General features: G+C 40.1%; 1 protein-coding gene across 1 annotated transcript in view; it reads right to left on the reverse strand.

Annotated features, from left to right (window-relative positions):
• Positions 1–14342, reverse strand: part of COL1A2 (collagen type I alpha 2 chain) — a 35486-nt gene extending 21144 nt beyond the window's left edge. The window contains exons 1-15 of the mRNA XM_053926725.2: positions 13907–14342; positions 10792–10806; positions 10117–10152; positions 8875–8967; positions 7275–7328; positions 4418–4462; positions 4278–4331; positions 4131–4184; positions 3758–3811; positions 3301–3354; positions 2718–2771; positions 1073–1117; positions 716–769; positions 571–615; positions 170–223 (exon numbers count right to left, since the gene is read on the reverse strand). Coding sequence (XP_053782700.1) covers positions 170–223; positions 571–615; positions 716–769; positions 1073–1117; positions 2718–2771; positions 3301–3354; positions 3758–3811; positions 4131–4184; positions 4278–4331; positions 4418–4462; positions 7275–7328; positions 8875–8967; positions 10117–10152; positions 10792–10806; positions 13907–13993 — 798 coding nt within the window. The 5' untranslated portion in view covers positions 13994–14342. The remainder of the gene's footprint in view (positions 1–169; positions 224–570; positions 616–715; positions 770–1072; positions 1118–2717; positions 2772–3300; positions 3355–3757; positions 3812–4130; positions 4185–4277; positions 4332–4417; positions 4463–7274; positions 7329–8874; positions 8968–10116; positions 10153–10791; positions 10807–13906) is intronic.
• Positions 14343–18045: the final 3703 nt, after the last annotated feature.

Raw genomic sequence — 18045 nt, forward strand, 5'->3', positions numbered from 1 at the left:
CTGTGCTCGCAGTGCTCAAGTGCAGAGAGATGATGTACTTCCAAGTTGGAGCTGACATATCTCGTCAAGGTATTTGTTCTGAAATGATCTGTCTGCAAACGCAGGGTCTATCTTACTCATCACACTAAAGAGTTTATCAAGGTAATGACAGTGATCACCCGGTTTTTACCTTGGGGCCAGGGGCACCTGGGAAGCCTGGAGGGCCAGCAGACCCAATGGGACCCTGAAATCAAAGTAGAGGGTGGTAAGACATTTCCTTTCAGTAAATTAGCAGCACAACAACAACAGAATATGGGAGAGTTTAGAGCGGCTCAATCTTATTTAATATTGGCAAAGAAGAAACTGACAGCTAGTCTGCTGTCATTGGTATGTTGGCAAAGGGAAGACATTGAAGGTATCCAAAGTAGGGTGGATTTTGCTTTATATATCATTCAAAAGCCCCAGGGAGAGTATGTATGATTAGAATCTTCAAAAGACCCACGAAATGCCTGGCGAGCTACCGAACAGAGTTCCTAGGGAATCAAGCAAGAAGACAGCTCCCACCACACGCTCTCCAGCGTCAAGACTTACAGCAGGACCCACAGGACCCACACTTCCGTCACTTCCACGGGCACCCTAGGAAGAAAATAAAGAGGAAAAGTCAGTGGAAAGTTAAGAAGCAATGATTGGAAGATCTTTTAAACGGATAAAAATGAGGAAAAAGGGAAGCACTCACAACTGGGCCAGGGGCACCAACTCGTCCTCGCTCGCCGGGCAGCCCACGGGCTCCCTAAAAGCAGAAACATTTTCAGTGGAATCCAGAATGCTAACTTGAAAAAAGTCATAAGCATCATCTTCTCTGTCCAGACAATTTCTAAGGTGTGCAAGAATCCACCAGAAATAAATAGGTCTCATTCTAATTCCAACTACAACGTAATAGATTTCAATTAAGTAGGCAGAAGGCTATTATGGCTGTTAGAAAATTACCAAAGAATACAATGCTGGGGGAAATAGTAATTAGCGGAAACATTAAAGAAGTTCCAGCTTGCAGAGTGTACAGATTTATATTTACAACCAAGTAATTAGTACTTACTGCTTGGCCTGGAGTTCCGTTTTCACCAGGGGCACCGGGTTCACCCTATGTGGAAAATGATTGAGGTTTTGTTTTATAATTTATATATATTGAAAGTTACATATATAAAAATTGTATCTATAAATATATATTAAATTATATATATAAATATATTAAATTTCATATACATTTCCACATGTATGCCAATTTTATCCTATCATTTCCATTTGAACCATTCATATATTCTGCAACATTTTATACACATACTTAGACTTTCTTAATTATGACAAACACGTTTTAACCATTTCTAAAGTATGGGTTTTTATTTGGATGATACCAAATATCACAGAACTAGGGAGATGTGCTTGCGTGTTACTCCCCCTCCCCAATTTTCCCCTTAGATCTTGGATATCATTTAGACTGGGCTTATATACTTGGAATTATGTCATAAAAAAGAGATAGTAGCAGATACATTGGCTTTCAATACCACCATATTTACCCTCTCTAAAGTTATTGTAACACTCAATATTTTCATTTTTGTAAAATATACATGAAAACTTGAACTTCATTAGATTCCTTTGGAGCTGTCTTATTTATTTCCAATCTATATTCTTATCTTGAAAAAAACCACGGTGGTGATGGTACTGGTGGTTTAACTTGATACCATGGTGCATGCAAAAAGAAATTTCCTTCAAGATGATCTGACTTAGATATGGAAGAAACAGGGTTTGAGAGGTTAGTTAAGGACCCTTCATTTCTAGGATTCTACATGATGTCACATTCTTCGGAAATAGGCCGTAGAGTGGGAGTCAGGAATTCTAGCCTATGTGCTTCTAACCATTAGATGTGACTCTGGGCAAGTCATTCATTCTCTTTAAGCCTCAGTTTCCCTCATCTGCAAAATGAGGAAGTCTCCAGGGCTGCTTGCAAGCTTTAACATTTTATGATGCTGTGATTAGTAGTTTGAGCTATTATATTAGGCTCTAGGGAGAATGAGTTTGACCTTATCCCTTTGTGTGGCAGCTGGAAAGTTAGAACAGAGTCTCCATATTCATGTTCATTTCTGGTCCCGCTAGTATTCATTACTCATTAATTTGTAATTACGTTGGTATTCACTTTAATATCACATTATCTCTTTAATAGGAGAGAGAACATTTTGTAGTTGAAAACACTGTCAGAGAAGAGCCTAGCCAAGAGATAACACACTTCTGAGACTTTAATTACCTAATTAAAACATTTTTGAGTGTGCACAGATAAATCAGAGGAAAGAGGTTGAAAAGTGTATTGTGACATGAATGTACCTATCTAATTAGTGCATGACAAAGGAGATTCACAGTTTAAAATAACATATAGCGTCCTAATATCTGACTATGTGTTTATTTATTTTTATTTTGGCTGCAGAGATTGACTGAAAGGAAATGGAGGAAAAACTATCGACATTTTTATATCAGTTGTGTAATAGATATTGAATTAAATAAATATTTTTAGTAATTGCACTTTTGTCACAGAATCCCATAGTCTCCACCATTGAGGGATTTAAAGTATAGAAGAGGGAATAAGATAGTCTTTGGATAATGAGCAGCCTTCATTTAAAATACACTTTCTGGTGGTGATGGGAAATTACAATCAATTGCTTTAAAAACAACTTTTCTGATCTGGTATTTACCTTAATACCTGGAGCGCCAGGCTGTCCCTTCAATCCATCCAGACCATTATGTCCCTGAAAAGCAAATGCAGATTATTAAAATGTCATTCCATTACAGTGCTTGGTCGAATCCAACATCTGCTGTCCTTGCAGTTACTTTCTCCTGGGGGAGCCCTGGGACAGCCTCCGTGGAATGCAGTCCCGGGGCTCCAGGTCCCTGGCAAACTCCCTCCATGGCCCCAGGAAAGCTCCCTGCCTTGGAAAGGGAAGGATATAGCACTAGATGCTGCTCTCTTTTATCCTTTCCATCTTTAATAATTTTACTGTCTTCAGATTGTTGTAAATACCTCTTAAGCCATTTTATACAATTTTCTCTGCAGGGATCCTTGTTTCTTGGAAGCTATGAACAGACTGAGAAAAAAAAAACCCTCCACACTATGTTACTTTTCAGAGATGCTTAACTCTTTGACTCTCTCTTCACTCTGGCAAACTCTAGGGCTTTGGATGTAAATACGTGTCACCCAGGAGTTTACATATAGTTGAGGTTTTTCCTTAAAAAAAAAAAAATCAACATTTTCTCTCCATGGGAAAATAAAGCGCTCACCCTAATGCCCTTGAAGCCCGGAAGTCCAGGAGTTCCAGGGAAACCACGAGCACCCTTGGAAAAAAAACAAAGAAGATAAATAACATTTCTGTTTCAAATCAAAAGGCAATTATTTCTTCCCTCCAAAATATTTCTTCTTATCAAAATCCAAGCTTGGAATCAAAGACTAATATATTTTAAAGCACAGAACAGTAAATTAACTTCCTCATTTGAGTAACTAATACTGTGGTGTTTGTGGAAAATACCACTCAGTTATTTATAGTATGCTTGCTGTCATTGATATTACATTATTTGCATTACTAAAAACTCTATACATTCTTATTTGGCAGACGCTTTCAATAAGCGTTACAAGTATGCAGCCACTTAAGTTGTGTAGACTGCTTTTAGTGTTAGCATCCACCTTATATGTGAGATGCCTCTGATGTTTGGACTACATAACTGTTATAAAAAGTCTTACCTGTGGACCAACAACTCCTCTCTCACCAGGCCGTCCAGGTTTGCCAGGGTGACCCTAAAACATGAGAGCATCACAGGGTTAATCTTTCCTTGTCAAACTGTCAAATGAAAGTGGGGCATCTTGGTTTTTTACAATAGGGGGGAAAGCCATCCCATCAAAATGTGGATCTAAATATATATATTTAATTAATGATTACATTTTCTTAAATACAGTCCAATTAATCAATATTTCATTAAAATACTGTTTTCCATATGGGAACAGTTATGTTGGGCATATCTGGCACTTGGCAGAATACTTAATTTGAATCTAGAAAACTCGTTTTAGGCAGGAGGGTTTAAATGTCATTTGGAAATGCTTAAAGGTAAATACTTACATCCTCTCCAGCTTTGCCAGGAGGGCCAGCTGGACCACGAGCACCCGCAGGACCCTAGAGAATGGGAGGCCCATCATTTTGTTAAGGATATGTTAATACAGTTTTTGAGAAAAAAATACTTATCACAAACAGGGAGAATGTACTCACAGTTTGACCAGGTTCGCCAGGCTCACCAGCAGGTCCTTGGAACCCTTGAGGGCCCTAAGAGCAAACAGTATGTCATAGTCCAAGCCTTTATTTAATTTGATCTTTTTACATAAGAGCAATTACAAGCTTTCAGTACTTACAGGGGCTCCAGCTGCACCAGGAGGGCCTCTGGGACCCATCAAACCCTGTGGAGAGGACAGATAGAGTTAGCACTGGTAAGGTGTCATGCCCTTGGTTAGGGGTAGATGGAACTAGCTTAGCAGTGCTGTAGACATCTTGTGATGGACAGTTGAACAGAATTGTCCTGGTTTTATTTCATAGTTTTTGTCCTTCCCAAAGGAAGCATTTCAGGACCGAAGTGTCCTCCACTATTACTCTGTCTTTGCCTTTTGTTTTCTACCAACCCAAATCAGTAGGACTCAATGCGAATCAGATGGCGTGGCCCCAGGGTTCTTGAGGTTGCGCTCAGTGGGCATCCTGAGATGGTTCGAATGCAGTAAAGTGAATCAGTCTCTGCACAGTCGGGATACACAGCTGCCTTCCATGCAGTTGACCACATATTTCCCTCTGGATTCTCTTGATCATGTCATCTCCCCATGTGATCCTTAGCTAGTAAGTTGGTATTTTTATTGCCACGGGGCCATAAATTGAAAAGGATAAAAAAAAACAAACCCTTCTTAATGATTAGAAGGAGGTTTGTTATAACCTTATGAGAGTATAGCTCCTTTAAGGGATTTTGGTGATGGATGAAAATGTCAAACAAAAGTGGATGTAATGAGGGGTAAAGGAACAGTAAAATATTACTGAAGCATCCTACCATTATTGAAAATATGGCCCAAATGACAGCCAGTTGTTCTCCCCTTTGTTCTTTACTCCGTAGCACAGAGAGTAAAGCAGAGTGTTCCTAGTTTGCAAGCTAACTCTCCACTCTGGACTCCCCGTTGTAGGAATCAATGCCCAGGCAAGCTCTCCTGCAGGGCCCTCTCTGCCGCTGAGAACGTCACACAGACACATCTCGGGCAATTTGTTCCTGACACAGGGGCACTCTGCTGTCAGCCTGCCCCACTGTATTAGTGCCCAGAGTGAAATGACATGAATTTGATTAAAAGGCACATCATCCTAATTATAAGAATTATTTATTTGGTTTTGGAAATTGCATTGACATTAAAAGAAACTGTCACTTTTCAATCCAAATAATTTTTAGGTATACATTAAAAAATAATTTTCTCTGACAGCATGAATTTTTAATTATATTTATTCCTTTTTCCTTGTATTTGCAACAATTTCATTTACATAAAAAGTTTATTTGGTAGAGGCTGTGAGACAGACGATGCTTACTCATTAATTCAGAGGAGAACCCTGTGGGGTTTTACAGTTATTGATTTTCCAACATGGAAAATTATTTTAATACTCTATTGCTGCCTATATTTCCTATTTGTGAAACACATGTCTGCTGATTACATATGTCTGTGAATGTGTGTGGATGTGCAAGCCTAAATTATATTTTATTGATGTTTAAAAGTAAAACAATCTGCTTTATGCCCCCCAGAGAGGTGTTCCAAAGTCAGGGGAACTGAAATCCATATTAATTTTCTAGGTTTATTTAGCCTTTTTTTAAATTAGTGTTTTATTTTTCCCTTTTAGCTTCTTGATAGGTAATGATTTAAAACTGACTAATGTCCAGCCTTAACTGAAATGGCTAATTTCAAATATTCAATATAAACAAAGCCAAAGAAAATCTCTAATTCTTCATTTCCTATATGAATATTTTAAATTACCAGGAAAAGCCAGGAAATTGCAAATCATCAATTAAAGGCACATTACTTTCAAGTGAGATTTTTAATTTACAGAAAATATTATCTTGCCCTTATAGTATATTAGTTTATTATGGCCCATTACCTCCAGTGAAACATCTCCTTTCGAAGATAGAGTACCAAATACATTGTCCAGTAAGATTTATTTTTCAAAGACCATGTTCACTTTGGGCAGATAAATACCTTTGTTTGGAAACAATTAATTAAAATCACTAAGTTGTATGTGTGTCTTAAGCTATAGTGTTAATCAATGTAATGTTTTTACGTCAACATATTTTCCTTCGATTTTATACATACTAGTGTACATTTTGCATGTTCACCTCAGTTCTTTTCCTTAACCCCTCTCACTCATGCTTGCTATGTGGCTCACGTGTTAAAGATAAACCATCATTTTCATGATCATATAGGAAACTTTTCTCAATGTTACTCAAATTATAGGATATATTAAATATTTGTGCTGAGTGATGTAAGTGCTAAATTTTTCTCACTTTCTCTCCTATACTGATTTGTAATTAATAGACTAAAAAAGGAATTTTTATCAAGATGAATAAAAAGAAAGACTTTCCATATTTCCATTTCCTTGAGGGAGGGTGAGAATCTATCATATTCACTTTTCTATCCCCAATGGGTGATACATTTTGGGGTTCATCGAAAGCATCTGATAACTACTTGTTGAATAAATTAATATTTTATTCAAGTACTAGTAGATACATGATACCATCCAATGCCTGGAGGCATTGGCTGGAGGTTATTCCTAGTCTGTCTTGTGTGACCTTGGGAAAGGACTTAAATTCTCTAGTTATAAAACCAAATAGTCCTATGTCTCTAAGTGTTGCTTAAAATTGTAAACAATGTTAAAGGATGTAAAAAAAATTACTCAGAGTGATCACTCTCTTGAATTAAATTAATTTACCTGAGTTATGATATCTGTGTCCAGAGATTATTTCTTAGATATAAGTATCTGATCTATTTTAAGGAGGCAAGTTTGTAGAGAAAATTGAACCCCCTTAAACTAGGCTTAAATTTTTATAGTTTTGAATACAAGAAAAAGTTGCTTCTTTTATCTGATCTAAGTATTGACTGCTAACCTAAGTAGCTAAATAAATGGCAATGTGAAATTTAACAGGAAAGACATTCTCTATTCAGTAATTTTTTTTGCTAAAATGAAAAGGAAGAAGCATACCATTGGCCCAGGGCCACCTCCAACTCCTTTCCCATCAAACTGAGCAGCAAAGTTCTAGAGGGAAGGAAACACATAAATAACATTAAACATAAGCATATAAATAATATGATTACTAGCCATGTAGTTCATTTTCTTATTTTACTGGTAAAGGTTTTTCTGTTGTTGTTTAAAAGAGAGCAATATTTTTGCTATAGTTAGTTTAGAAGCTTTAAGAAACTTTCAGAAAATATTCTGTTCACTTATTTTTAACTTTTTAAGTTAAACGGGAGGATAGGTTCAAATTATCTAGTCCATCATGATGAGGGAGAAAGTCTAGGATTTTACTGGAAATATATTAAGTTCGTAGGTTATTTTGTGAGAATTAGTTTTTTTTATTATGCTGGGCCTTCATCCATGAACACAAGATCTGTATTTATTTAACATTGTTTAATAAAATTTTCTGGTTACCCCCCCCCCAGAAAAAGAATTCTATATTAAGAACTCTACACTCCTGAAAAGTCAGGGAAATACAAGTTAAAAATTTAGTCTGTACTTAGTTTGAAATGGGAGCTTCTTTACCTTATTTTTCAAACCCTTTCCTAACCTGTTAACCCCCTCTCTCTCCACTCCCACCCCTACCCTCTACACTGAGGAAGGGGAGCTTGCGGAGCTTTAAAAGTCACTGAAGGACCCTGATCAATTAGGCAGAGACCAACTCTGCATTTTCCACTTGTTGCCCCACTTCTCCAGAACTACATAATATAACAAAGAGAACTTTTTCTTGCTTGACTTTCAAGAAATATATAAAGAGTTCTCAAGTTGAGAAGAAAATGAAATTAAAATGCCCCTTAAAGATCAAACTTTTAAAAAATAGGTCACAGTAATAACTTTACTGTTAAAGATCTCTCTTATAGTGGTAGATCTATTAAAGAAGGTGCTTTTTAATACACTCAATAGATAAGCAATCATAATAAGATCTTTGGGGGAGAAAGGTCTTATTTTACTGGCATACAGTTGAGTATTGGAATCAGGCTTCTGATTCATATTGCTAACCAATTAAGCAAATATGTTTTCCTTCCTGCAGTGTGGCCATTTGGGTCTCATTCCATTGTTAAAGACATAAAGCTAAAAGAAGATATTAATGAAAAAGGAAAATGTACTTTTCTCAAGTTAGTTTCAAGCAAATTAAACCTAAAAATGCTTGAATATTGGTTCAGCAGACTTCAAGCCAAGGAGAATAAAAAGAGTAGGATGTTTGCGAAATTGCTTAAGAGCAAGAATTTCAGTTATAATTCAGTCTAATCAAACTCTTTAATAATGCAACACCTCTTATTTGTGCCCTACTGATAAAAGATATTAAATTCTCAAATTAAATAATGGTCGTGAGGGCTGCAGCTACCTTCAGTGCACACAAAGACCAGCCCTGTAATTGGCAAGAGCTCACAAAGAGAATGGGCGCAGCAGAATCTTGAGTGCAGAAACTGAAGAAATGCAGGGACATATACTCATAGCTACATAGCAAATTTAACTGCTAAAAATAAATCCCACAATGAGCCTTCTTCCCATAGAGGTGTAAGAAATCAAAGCTAGTTAAAAGTTAGCAATACTTAAGACACCTTACCCCGCCAAGCCCAGGGGGACCAGGAGGACCAGGGGGACCAGGAGGGCCTGGGATACCATCGTCACCATCTTTGCCTGGTGGGCCTGGTGGACCCTGTTATGTAGAAAGTGAATTAGTCTGGGATTAGATAGACCCCATGAGAACTTATACGTAAAAAAGGATACCTAAGAACACACGTAGTAAAATCAGCTGTTCAGATCTTTCAACGTGCAAGTGGTATGGACATTTCATATGCCATATTTGCCACTGATTAAAATGGACTTATTAGAAAAAAAAGAAATTGACTTATAAGATGGGTCTATTTTAGAAGGAGTTTTAGGAACATACATGAAGGAGACACAACACAGGGTAGTTTCTCTATGAGGAGGAACTCGGCCGCTGAACATTAATTCATAATGGAGCTCTAGTATTCAAATAAAGACAGAAACTGTAGCTAAAATGTATGATTCTGTACATTTCATGTGGGTAACAGTGCACAGTGATGAGCTGTGTATATTGACTGTCAGTTTTTGACTGTGATGAACTTATTCATTTGTTTTGGTATGTTATGTGTGAATAGTAGATTAGTTAATATGGTAATTAATAAAGTAATTTTATCACAGCATAGAAAATCCTGCAGATTTCCCACCATTAACACTATTTATGTTGGTAAAGTAATTTACTGACATAATGCTACCTCTAATAAGTTACAATGCATTTAAGCCTGCACTTATAACAGATATAAGATACAGGTACTTCTATTGGCAAAAGTGTCATATAATGCAAAACCGTGTGTGCCAAATAAGCACGGCAGGGAGATCTAAGCAAACCATGAAGCCTAAATTGCACATTTATGGCAGTCTGACTGCTAGTTCACTATTATTCCCAGGCTACATAATATATCTTACTTGAAAAGCAAACAAATGCATTAAAAAGATAAGGACTATGTAGTGGTAGGGAGATACACTTCCATTACGTCTGCGTTGAACAGGTCAACTAAAAACAAAGAAAGATAGACCGTGCAAAAAATATGGCTGTCTGTAATAGTTTTTGCTTTTTTGAGGGATAATCTTGACCTGAAAAGAGTATTGATTATATATAATAATGCTCATTCGCCTCTTCTTCTGTAGGGCATTATCTGCTTAAAAGGTGGTACAATGATCTGGATATATAATACTTTTATAAATTGTCAGTCTCCTGTAGTTCTAATATGTAATTATTCAATTACAGACAAAGACGTTTAATAATTCAAAAATTACATACCCTTTCTCCACGTGGTCCTCTATCTCCAGTTGGACCCTACGAGGAAGACATGAATAGCACCATTCTACATGTCTAAGCAATTTCCAGTGAACAAGCAAAGCGGTCTTGATAAAAATTACTTGGTTAGACTGATCTAACCACAGTGTTTACTAGATAATAGCTATAAAAGTAGCATAATACAGTAGATAAGAGTATATTGTCTTTATTGTAATTACATGCAATTTTTTCAGACTGGGATATTGGAGGCAACAGTCTCCAGTCATTAGGCCAATATGATAACTACTGTTTTTAGAAAGATGATGTCTGTGCATAAAATTACCATTTTGTTCCATCATTAACAGGATATTTTTATAGTTAAAGCCTTTTACAATAAACTTTCATCTATTACTCATTTTTAACATAATAGTCATTTCATCTCCAGAATACAAACAAGTCTATTTTCCTTCAGTATGAAGATCACCCATTTGTATAATAAAAGTGTAATTAGGGATGATTCTGGAAGATCGAAGTTTATCTTGAACATCAAAGCTACTTTATTTTATGGTTTAGCTAGTATATATTTATGTGGGCCAATCTTGACAAAGTATTTTTCTTCTATAGTCTACTATAAATTTGGAAAAACTGAAAGTTATCACTGATCATTTCAGATATTATGGAGAAGTACTGGACTCTTACCTTTCTTGCAGCTCCCTAGAAAAGAATAAGTACAAGATCATTACGAGGAAAATTGCATACATGTATTTAAAAATGGATCTCATTTGAATGTAGTATACAAATATATAGTTACAGAGTATATATATTGTGCATTACTATTATCTTAATATCTCAAAGTACAACTATAAATTTTACAAATAAATAAAATATGTAAAGAACCAAAGTATATACTTATCTAAAATTAGGCCTCAAATTCAATTCATGAACTAAGAATTTGTCCATAATTCTCTTGCAAATGATTCCAGGGGAATGCTAAGATTCTCTAGCTGTGAAGTCTTCTGCTCTGTAGTAGGTGATGCTAAAACCCAAACTTCCACTGGATTATTTACTCTCTGTTTCTTACGGGTGTTCTTATGAGACTGGTCTTATTCGGTAGCCCTGCCCATTTTAGAAATTGGGGTGGGTACTTTCTAAGGCAGCCAGAAAGGTTTGACTACATATAACGCCTGATGATTTTCTTGGGAATCCAGGTTAGTCAATACCAGTGTGGCCTCCCCTTCCTGCCCCACAGAGGACATTACTGTGGCTAAGGCAAAGTATAAAAAAACAGATTTTCAAAACAATTTTACATACCTCTTGTAAAGCTGTAGAAGAAAGGGAAAAATAGGAAACAATTATTAGTATTATTTCATTGACCAATAGCAGTGATTACCAACCAGATATATTAGTCTATAAAATTCACTTACCTAATGAAAGACCCAAGTGTATTTTTTATTAAGCATATTCTAATGACTTGGAAATTATGCAGGTCAAAAGCACGGCAGAGACTAGCAGGGTGATTTGCCTGCAATATTAACATGTAACTATTTTGAATTAAATAGTTAATTATTTACTGATTTATTAATCTGTGAAATAATAATGTCTGAAGGATATTTCTAATGCTTAGTAATTAAGCTAGTATATTGCACAGGTAACAAGACCAGTAGGTTGATGAGGAAATAATTTATGGTTTAGATCATTTTTGATACAGAAAAATATTTAAAAAAATAAAAATTTAGGAAAGTATGTTACCTAAGTAGACTCTGGTTTTTAAAAAACGCTAAAGTTACTTCGTGTTTCACTGAGTTTATACCATTCTTAATGTCCTTTTTCAAAAGCTCTAACTGGCAAATTAGTCACTACGAAAATGGGTTCATTCAGACTTCTGGAATTTTGCTTTAACTTCGTTCACTTAAATTAGCTAAGTTCATTTTACCAATAACTGTCACTTTTTTCCCCTTAGAAGGAATTACTCTGTATAAGTGGGAAAGGTGTGGATTAAAAATCTGGAAAAATAATGGGGAAAATACACTAAACTAAATATCCCCTCCTTAACCATAATTGCTATAAATTCTTAAGACTGGATCCCTCCCTTACAGTATAAAAATTATAGGTTAACACAGGATATAAGTGTGGCCAAGCTGGCAATAAGATGAATCACCCCTAAAATTGCTTTAATTAGGTGGCCAAGAAGTGTGTCATTTGGAGTGAGAACATCTGTTGTGATAGTCACAATTCAGGGGGGTGGGCCACATCCAGCACTGACATTTAAGGACAATTTATAAAAATTACTTTTAAATTAGATAAACGATATGTTTATTTTATTAAGCCCATCAGCAGGAAGAATAATTATGCCTGGACTTGATTAACAGAAGTCCTTATGATTTTGGAAATTTGACTTTGAATTACCCAGAATACACCATTTTAAAGCATGTGTGTTTGGTAACATTTATCTAGACCGTGGTCAGCTGTGGTTCAGAAGGTGAGTGGCCTTTTGTATCTTCAAACTTCCCTAGGTCTGTTTTCATCTTTTCTCTGGGATCGAACTCCCTCCTCCCACCCGCCCCGGCAAGATCTCATAAAAAAGAATGGGCAATGCGAATTTGTTCAGTGCAATTACTCTTAGTATCCACAGTATGTATAGTGAAAGTGGATGGAGGGAGAGAACAGAAAAGACCTGCATCAGTAATGATGCAGTTACAGGCATGGTGGCAGGTGGATGGACCAACTTTTTGGAGTGTTGGGTGTGAGCACACACCCCTCAAATTCCACCAAGTCAATGTCTTTGCTAATTGGGCGGCCATTTTCGAGACAGAAACGGACTGATCTTCTTCACTCTATCTTGACATGGCAGTCTGGCCATAAAACCTACAGCTGGAAAGTGGCCTTGGGGTCCACCTAATCTCTCTCCTGCATTTCAGAAAAGTCTGATTTGCCCAAGGTCACATGGTAATTAGGGGCAGAGTCATGGGAAAATCCCCAGTCTCTTGAGCCTCAGATCAATGTTGATGTTTCCCAACTTTCTGTGTTGAGAATGTCTGCTTGTTACTGGAAATATGTTGAAGAGGTAACTCAGGCTCAACAAAAGACAGAGCAGATTATGGTTAAATAATGTTACCATTTCCATGACCAGATAATGAATGGAGAAGCTAATATTACTTTTCAGAATGTATCCATTCCAAGCAGCAACCACGTTCCTTCCCAGAATCCACTGACTGGCTGTATTGGGAATGGCTTCCATCAGAAAGGCAGATAACCTCTCTGTGTAAACCTGAAGAGTCTTCCCTTAGCCTAAGGCCTGGTCCCGTGCACTTTCACGGTCCTCCCTCCAGAGGGCGCCTCTTTCTCTGCCGCCTCCTCATCAACATCCAGACAAAAGTTAAAACACCGGAAGAGAAAAGCCCGTAGAGGGTTACTTTTATAGTACCAAATCGGAGGGCTTTCTAAAGCAGGCCTCGAGTTTTACAAGGTGGGCGTAGGGCAGTAATGGGCCTGTTGGGGCCTTGACTTCCTCCGTCACACCAGTGGTTAATACCCCATCCTCAGGGAGAAGACCTGTTTCCTTTGAGCTTCACTAACCTGAGGATTCAGACCAACTTATCGGTGTCACTCTGAGTTCAGGGAAAAGTTGCCTAACTTTTGGTGAGTCGGGCCTTTTACGTTTTCATGTCTAAGATAAGTTAAATGTTTCTTATCAATGCCGGCGTTTCTCCAAATGCCAGGGGGCCTTCCCTCCAAGCTGCACCTCGAACTTAGCTCGGGATTTCCTTCTCCTTTCTGCCCAGCCGGCTGACCTCTCTCCACCCCTGCCCCAAACAAGCTGAAGGCACTTACATTGGCATGTTGCTAGGCACGAAGTTACTGCAAGCAGCAACAAAGTCCGCGTATCCACAAAGCTGAGCATGTCTACCACTTAGACATGCAGACTCCTTGTGTCGCAGAGCCCCTGGGTCACCGGCGGAGGTATCACCTGGCGGGCGCAGGCATGCAGTCGTAGCCAGTACCTCCAACTTAGCAGAAACCTCCTGCCGCCTTGGTGCTAAAATAATAAAGCCCGGATCTGCCCTATTTATACGGCCAAAGTTTCCCTGGCCCGAGGGTGCCTCCAAAAGCGCTTCCACCAATGGGAAGGCTGGGGCTGGGGGCCCGGGCAGCCACAGCTGGGAGGAGACTGCGGGGGCGCAGAGGAGGGAGCAAAGGGGGGAGGGACGTGGCCACGGGGCTGGCTTCTTAAATTGGTTCCATTCTTTTTGAGGACGTGGACACTTTTGAGGCTTTCAAGGGGAAACTCTGACTCGCAGTCTGCATACCTCCGCCCTCCCCATCCCCCCGCCCTCCCCCGCCCTTTCCAAGTTTGGAAACACTTTTGGACAAGTCGGAGCGCTCTGTAGACACAGACGTGGGCAGAGTTTGCAGATCTCCGGGCACTGGGGCAGCAGTACAGGGGACGGGAGGCGGTAGATCAAAGCGGGAGCTGTCCAGCCCGGCCTCACCTTGTGCCCTGCGGGGCACCTGCAGGGTGGAGGGGGCCCGGAGGACGCGTACCAGGCAGGGGAGGAGGAAGTCAGGACCCCGCAACGTGGCACAGCCTAGGGGCCGCCCTTCCCCACCCCCTCCAGGCGGTCCCCCGCCCCTCCCCAGCCCCCGCCCAGGTTTTCTCCCGCTTTGGGGAGTGTATACACCCACTTTTCCAGCAGTAACTCACTTTCTGTGTGTGTGTGTGTGTCTCTCTCTCTCTCTCCCTCACTTCTGGCTCCAGGAGAGGGTGAGAGGGGGTTCTGTTAGTGGAGGATTGGGCTGGAGCCCGAGGACGCCTACTGTTGGGGGTGGGGTGGGGAGCAGGCTAGGGCAGCGTGGCACCCAGCACTGGGGTGGGGGCGGGGGGAGGATGTGCTTTTCACACAAGCTTTGAACACACCATACTAGACCAAGCCGTCGGGAAGTCCTTACACCTCGCTTCCCTCTGCTGAGGCTAATTTTAAACCGAGGCTTCGGGGATTATCTGGCCCTGAGAAATGACTGCAGCAGATGGACCGGGACACCTCTCTTACAGTCTCCTTTCTGAGGTTGTGTTGGAGAATCCACGCCCTCCCGTTTAGGTTTCCATTCTCCCCCTCCTCTTTTTCGCAGACTCCTTGTCTGCATTTACTAGCTCCATCCTGAGTCTGGACCCAGATAACCTTCTAGTGAGACCCTCCCAATCCCTCTTGACCTCGATGTCCATTCGCTGACCCCACTCTTACGGGCAATCAATGGCCACGCACCTACCTTCGGCCCAGCTCCTTCCACAGCCTGGGGAAACCGCCTAGCCTATCTTCAGGGGCTTCTAATTCGAATTTGGGGTCTTGACCTTGAGACACTTACTGGGGTTGGAGGCCAGAGCTCCTGAGAATTATGAAATACTGAGTGCAGTCAACTTCAGTGGGTGGCCCCTTCCCCGACCCCCTTGGACGTCGTTCCAGGCCCGGAGGAATGTGCCCCCGCCTGCCCAGGGAGGCAGCTGCGGATTCCTGAGGGTGCCGTCCTCTTCCAGAAGTCAACGTCATCCCACAAGGGGCATTTTTAGGTCGATTCCATCTGCACGAAAGAGAAATGGAGTGGGCTACAGTTCCTTTCTGATCTTTTTTTCCTTTCATCCCCTTTTCTCTGCCCTCCTCCCTTTTTTGGGCTGCCCTTTAAGGAAGAATTTCTACCTAATTCATCAGCAGCCCCTTATAAAGCGGAGGATTGAATATTCTTAAACTGTTTGCTTCCCTAAATGGTTAATGGACATAAAAGAGAACAACCAAAAAACTATATTAAATGCTTCTTTTATTTTAAGTAAGGGCTTTGACTTGGGAGATAAGTTTGGAAGACTTTTAAAATAACTTGGTGTGAAGGAATTTGAAAGGTGGCGGGTCTGTTCTAGGAAGATGTTTACAAAGAAGAATAAATGCACAGTCAATCTGATCATTTAAATTGTAGAACAGTTTCTGGAAGTGCATACAAATACTCAGCTAGTTTTTGAGAATTAGAGAACTATGAGTTCAAACGCCCATGTGTAAACTTAAAGGAAAGCTGGTCTGCACAGTGAACTGGTAACTTGCAAAGCATTCCTGGAAACACTGATGCAAATACCAAACGCCCTCCCTGCTGATGTGGCAGGGTTTGAAGCAGGCCGTCCTCAGCGCCTGGTGGGAGGCGCTGGCTCTGGAGGGAACAATGAAAATGGAGAAAACTGAAGGGGAATTTTTCTTTTTAAAGTGGGAGACAGATCCCAGTTCTAGCAGTTTTTACACATTATTTTTGACCCTTTCTTTTCCTCCTCACTCTATAGGAAAGATAGTAAATCAAGTGTTTGTGTTATAACAACTATTAAGAGTTAAATATTAACTCTTTAATATTTTGTGCCTCCAAACAGCCAGAGGCTTTTTGTATGGATGGGGATGGAGCTGGGAAGAGAGTTGACCCAAAGCCTAAAGGGAGTGTCCTGGGTGGCTGTGACGGTGTGTGTCAGTGTAGGGGAAGCCTGGTGACTGAGTGGGAGGAGCAAGCAGCAGGGAGGGGGTGGGGAGTCGAGATTGAGAGTGGGGGATGGAAGAAGGGAAGCAGAGATCAAAGACTTCTACATTTTGCTGCTAGACAGTTGACACCTGAGTTCCTATTTCTAAATCACTCTCTGTTGCAAAAAAGATGATTTCTTCAACTCCCTGTGACCTACAGATGACAAAGTGGGACACACTTTAAAGTTTGGTAAGAGAATAGCAGGGTACCTGACTGCTAAGGGAATTCAGAACAGACTGAGAGGCCATATTGCCTCATGCTTTGATTCTTCTCTTTGATCAGAGTAAGCATCTGACTGACATCTCCTTTCAAACACTTACCAAGGATCAACTCTGTGAAAAGCATTATGACTACTCTCTCATTCTAGTGCTGGCCCTAGCTGAGTTGGTTGTCAAACAACTGCTAAGTAGGTATACACTGGCAATTAAGATGGTAGCTGAAAAGTTTTGAGGGCTGACCTGACTGTGATAGTGTTTTGAAAACCACTGAAATTTCTGCCTTACATTATACCAGTTAGGTTATTCAGTCCTTGCTAATAATTTAAATGAGACCACATATTGTGAATGGCATGGTCATTGCCCTCAGGGGGCTTAGAGCCTATTGGAGGATAGAGAAGAGTGTGGGGAATACTGTGATGGGGAGCACAGAGAGCTTATGTGTTTATGGGAGTAATCAAGGTGAACAACTAATCTAGATTTAGGTGAGTGGAATCAAGAAGGGCTTCCTGGAGGATGCAACAAGCTCAAGCCTTACATGTGAACAGGATTTAGAAGAGATGGGGACAGACTTGGGCACAGAGGCATGAGAAGATTTGGCAGTTCTGAGGAATGGAAGTCTTTCAGCATGTGACATTATGGAGGGATGGAGGAGAGTAGAGAAAGGAACTAGAGATGAGATTGGTGGGCTTAATAGAGGCCAGATCAAACAGCACCTTTTAAGCTGTATCCTGGTGTTTCTGTTTTCTTAACTATTCTATGGGGAGCGTCTGGATGATTTTAAGCACAGATGTTATGTAATGAGTGAGTGCTTTTGAAAAGATGCCTTCAGCTTCAGTGTACAGAAATGATCAGAAGGGGAACCCAGCAGTCAGAAACCAGGTAAGAGACTGCAGCAGTAATTCAGAAGGCAGACGATGGTGGCTTGGTGGTCTGAACTAGGGCAGTGCTGGTGGAGTTGGAGAAAGGTGGGTGGGCTTTAGAGGTATTTTTGAAGTAGAAGTAAAAGACTCTGCAGTTGGGTTGTGGTAATTGACAGAGAGAGACTAGAGGAGCATGGCCAGGTTTCTGGCCATAGCGACTGGCTGGTGGCAGGGATTGGTGTCCGTCCAGCTGGGAAATGTTTGAGGAGGAGAAGTCTTGGGGTGAGGGAGGGGAGGAAAAACAGATCAAATCTGGGTATCCTCAATTTTGGGTG

This window comes from Desmodus rotundus, chromosome 6, assembly GCF_022682495.2.
Source record: "Desmodus rotundus isolate HL8 chromosome 6, HLdesRot8A.1, whole genome shotgun sequence".
Lineage (NCBI taxonomy): Eukaryota > Metazoa > Chordata > Mammalia > Chiroptera > Phyllostomidae > Desmodus > Desmodus rotundus.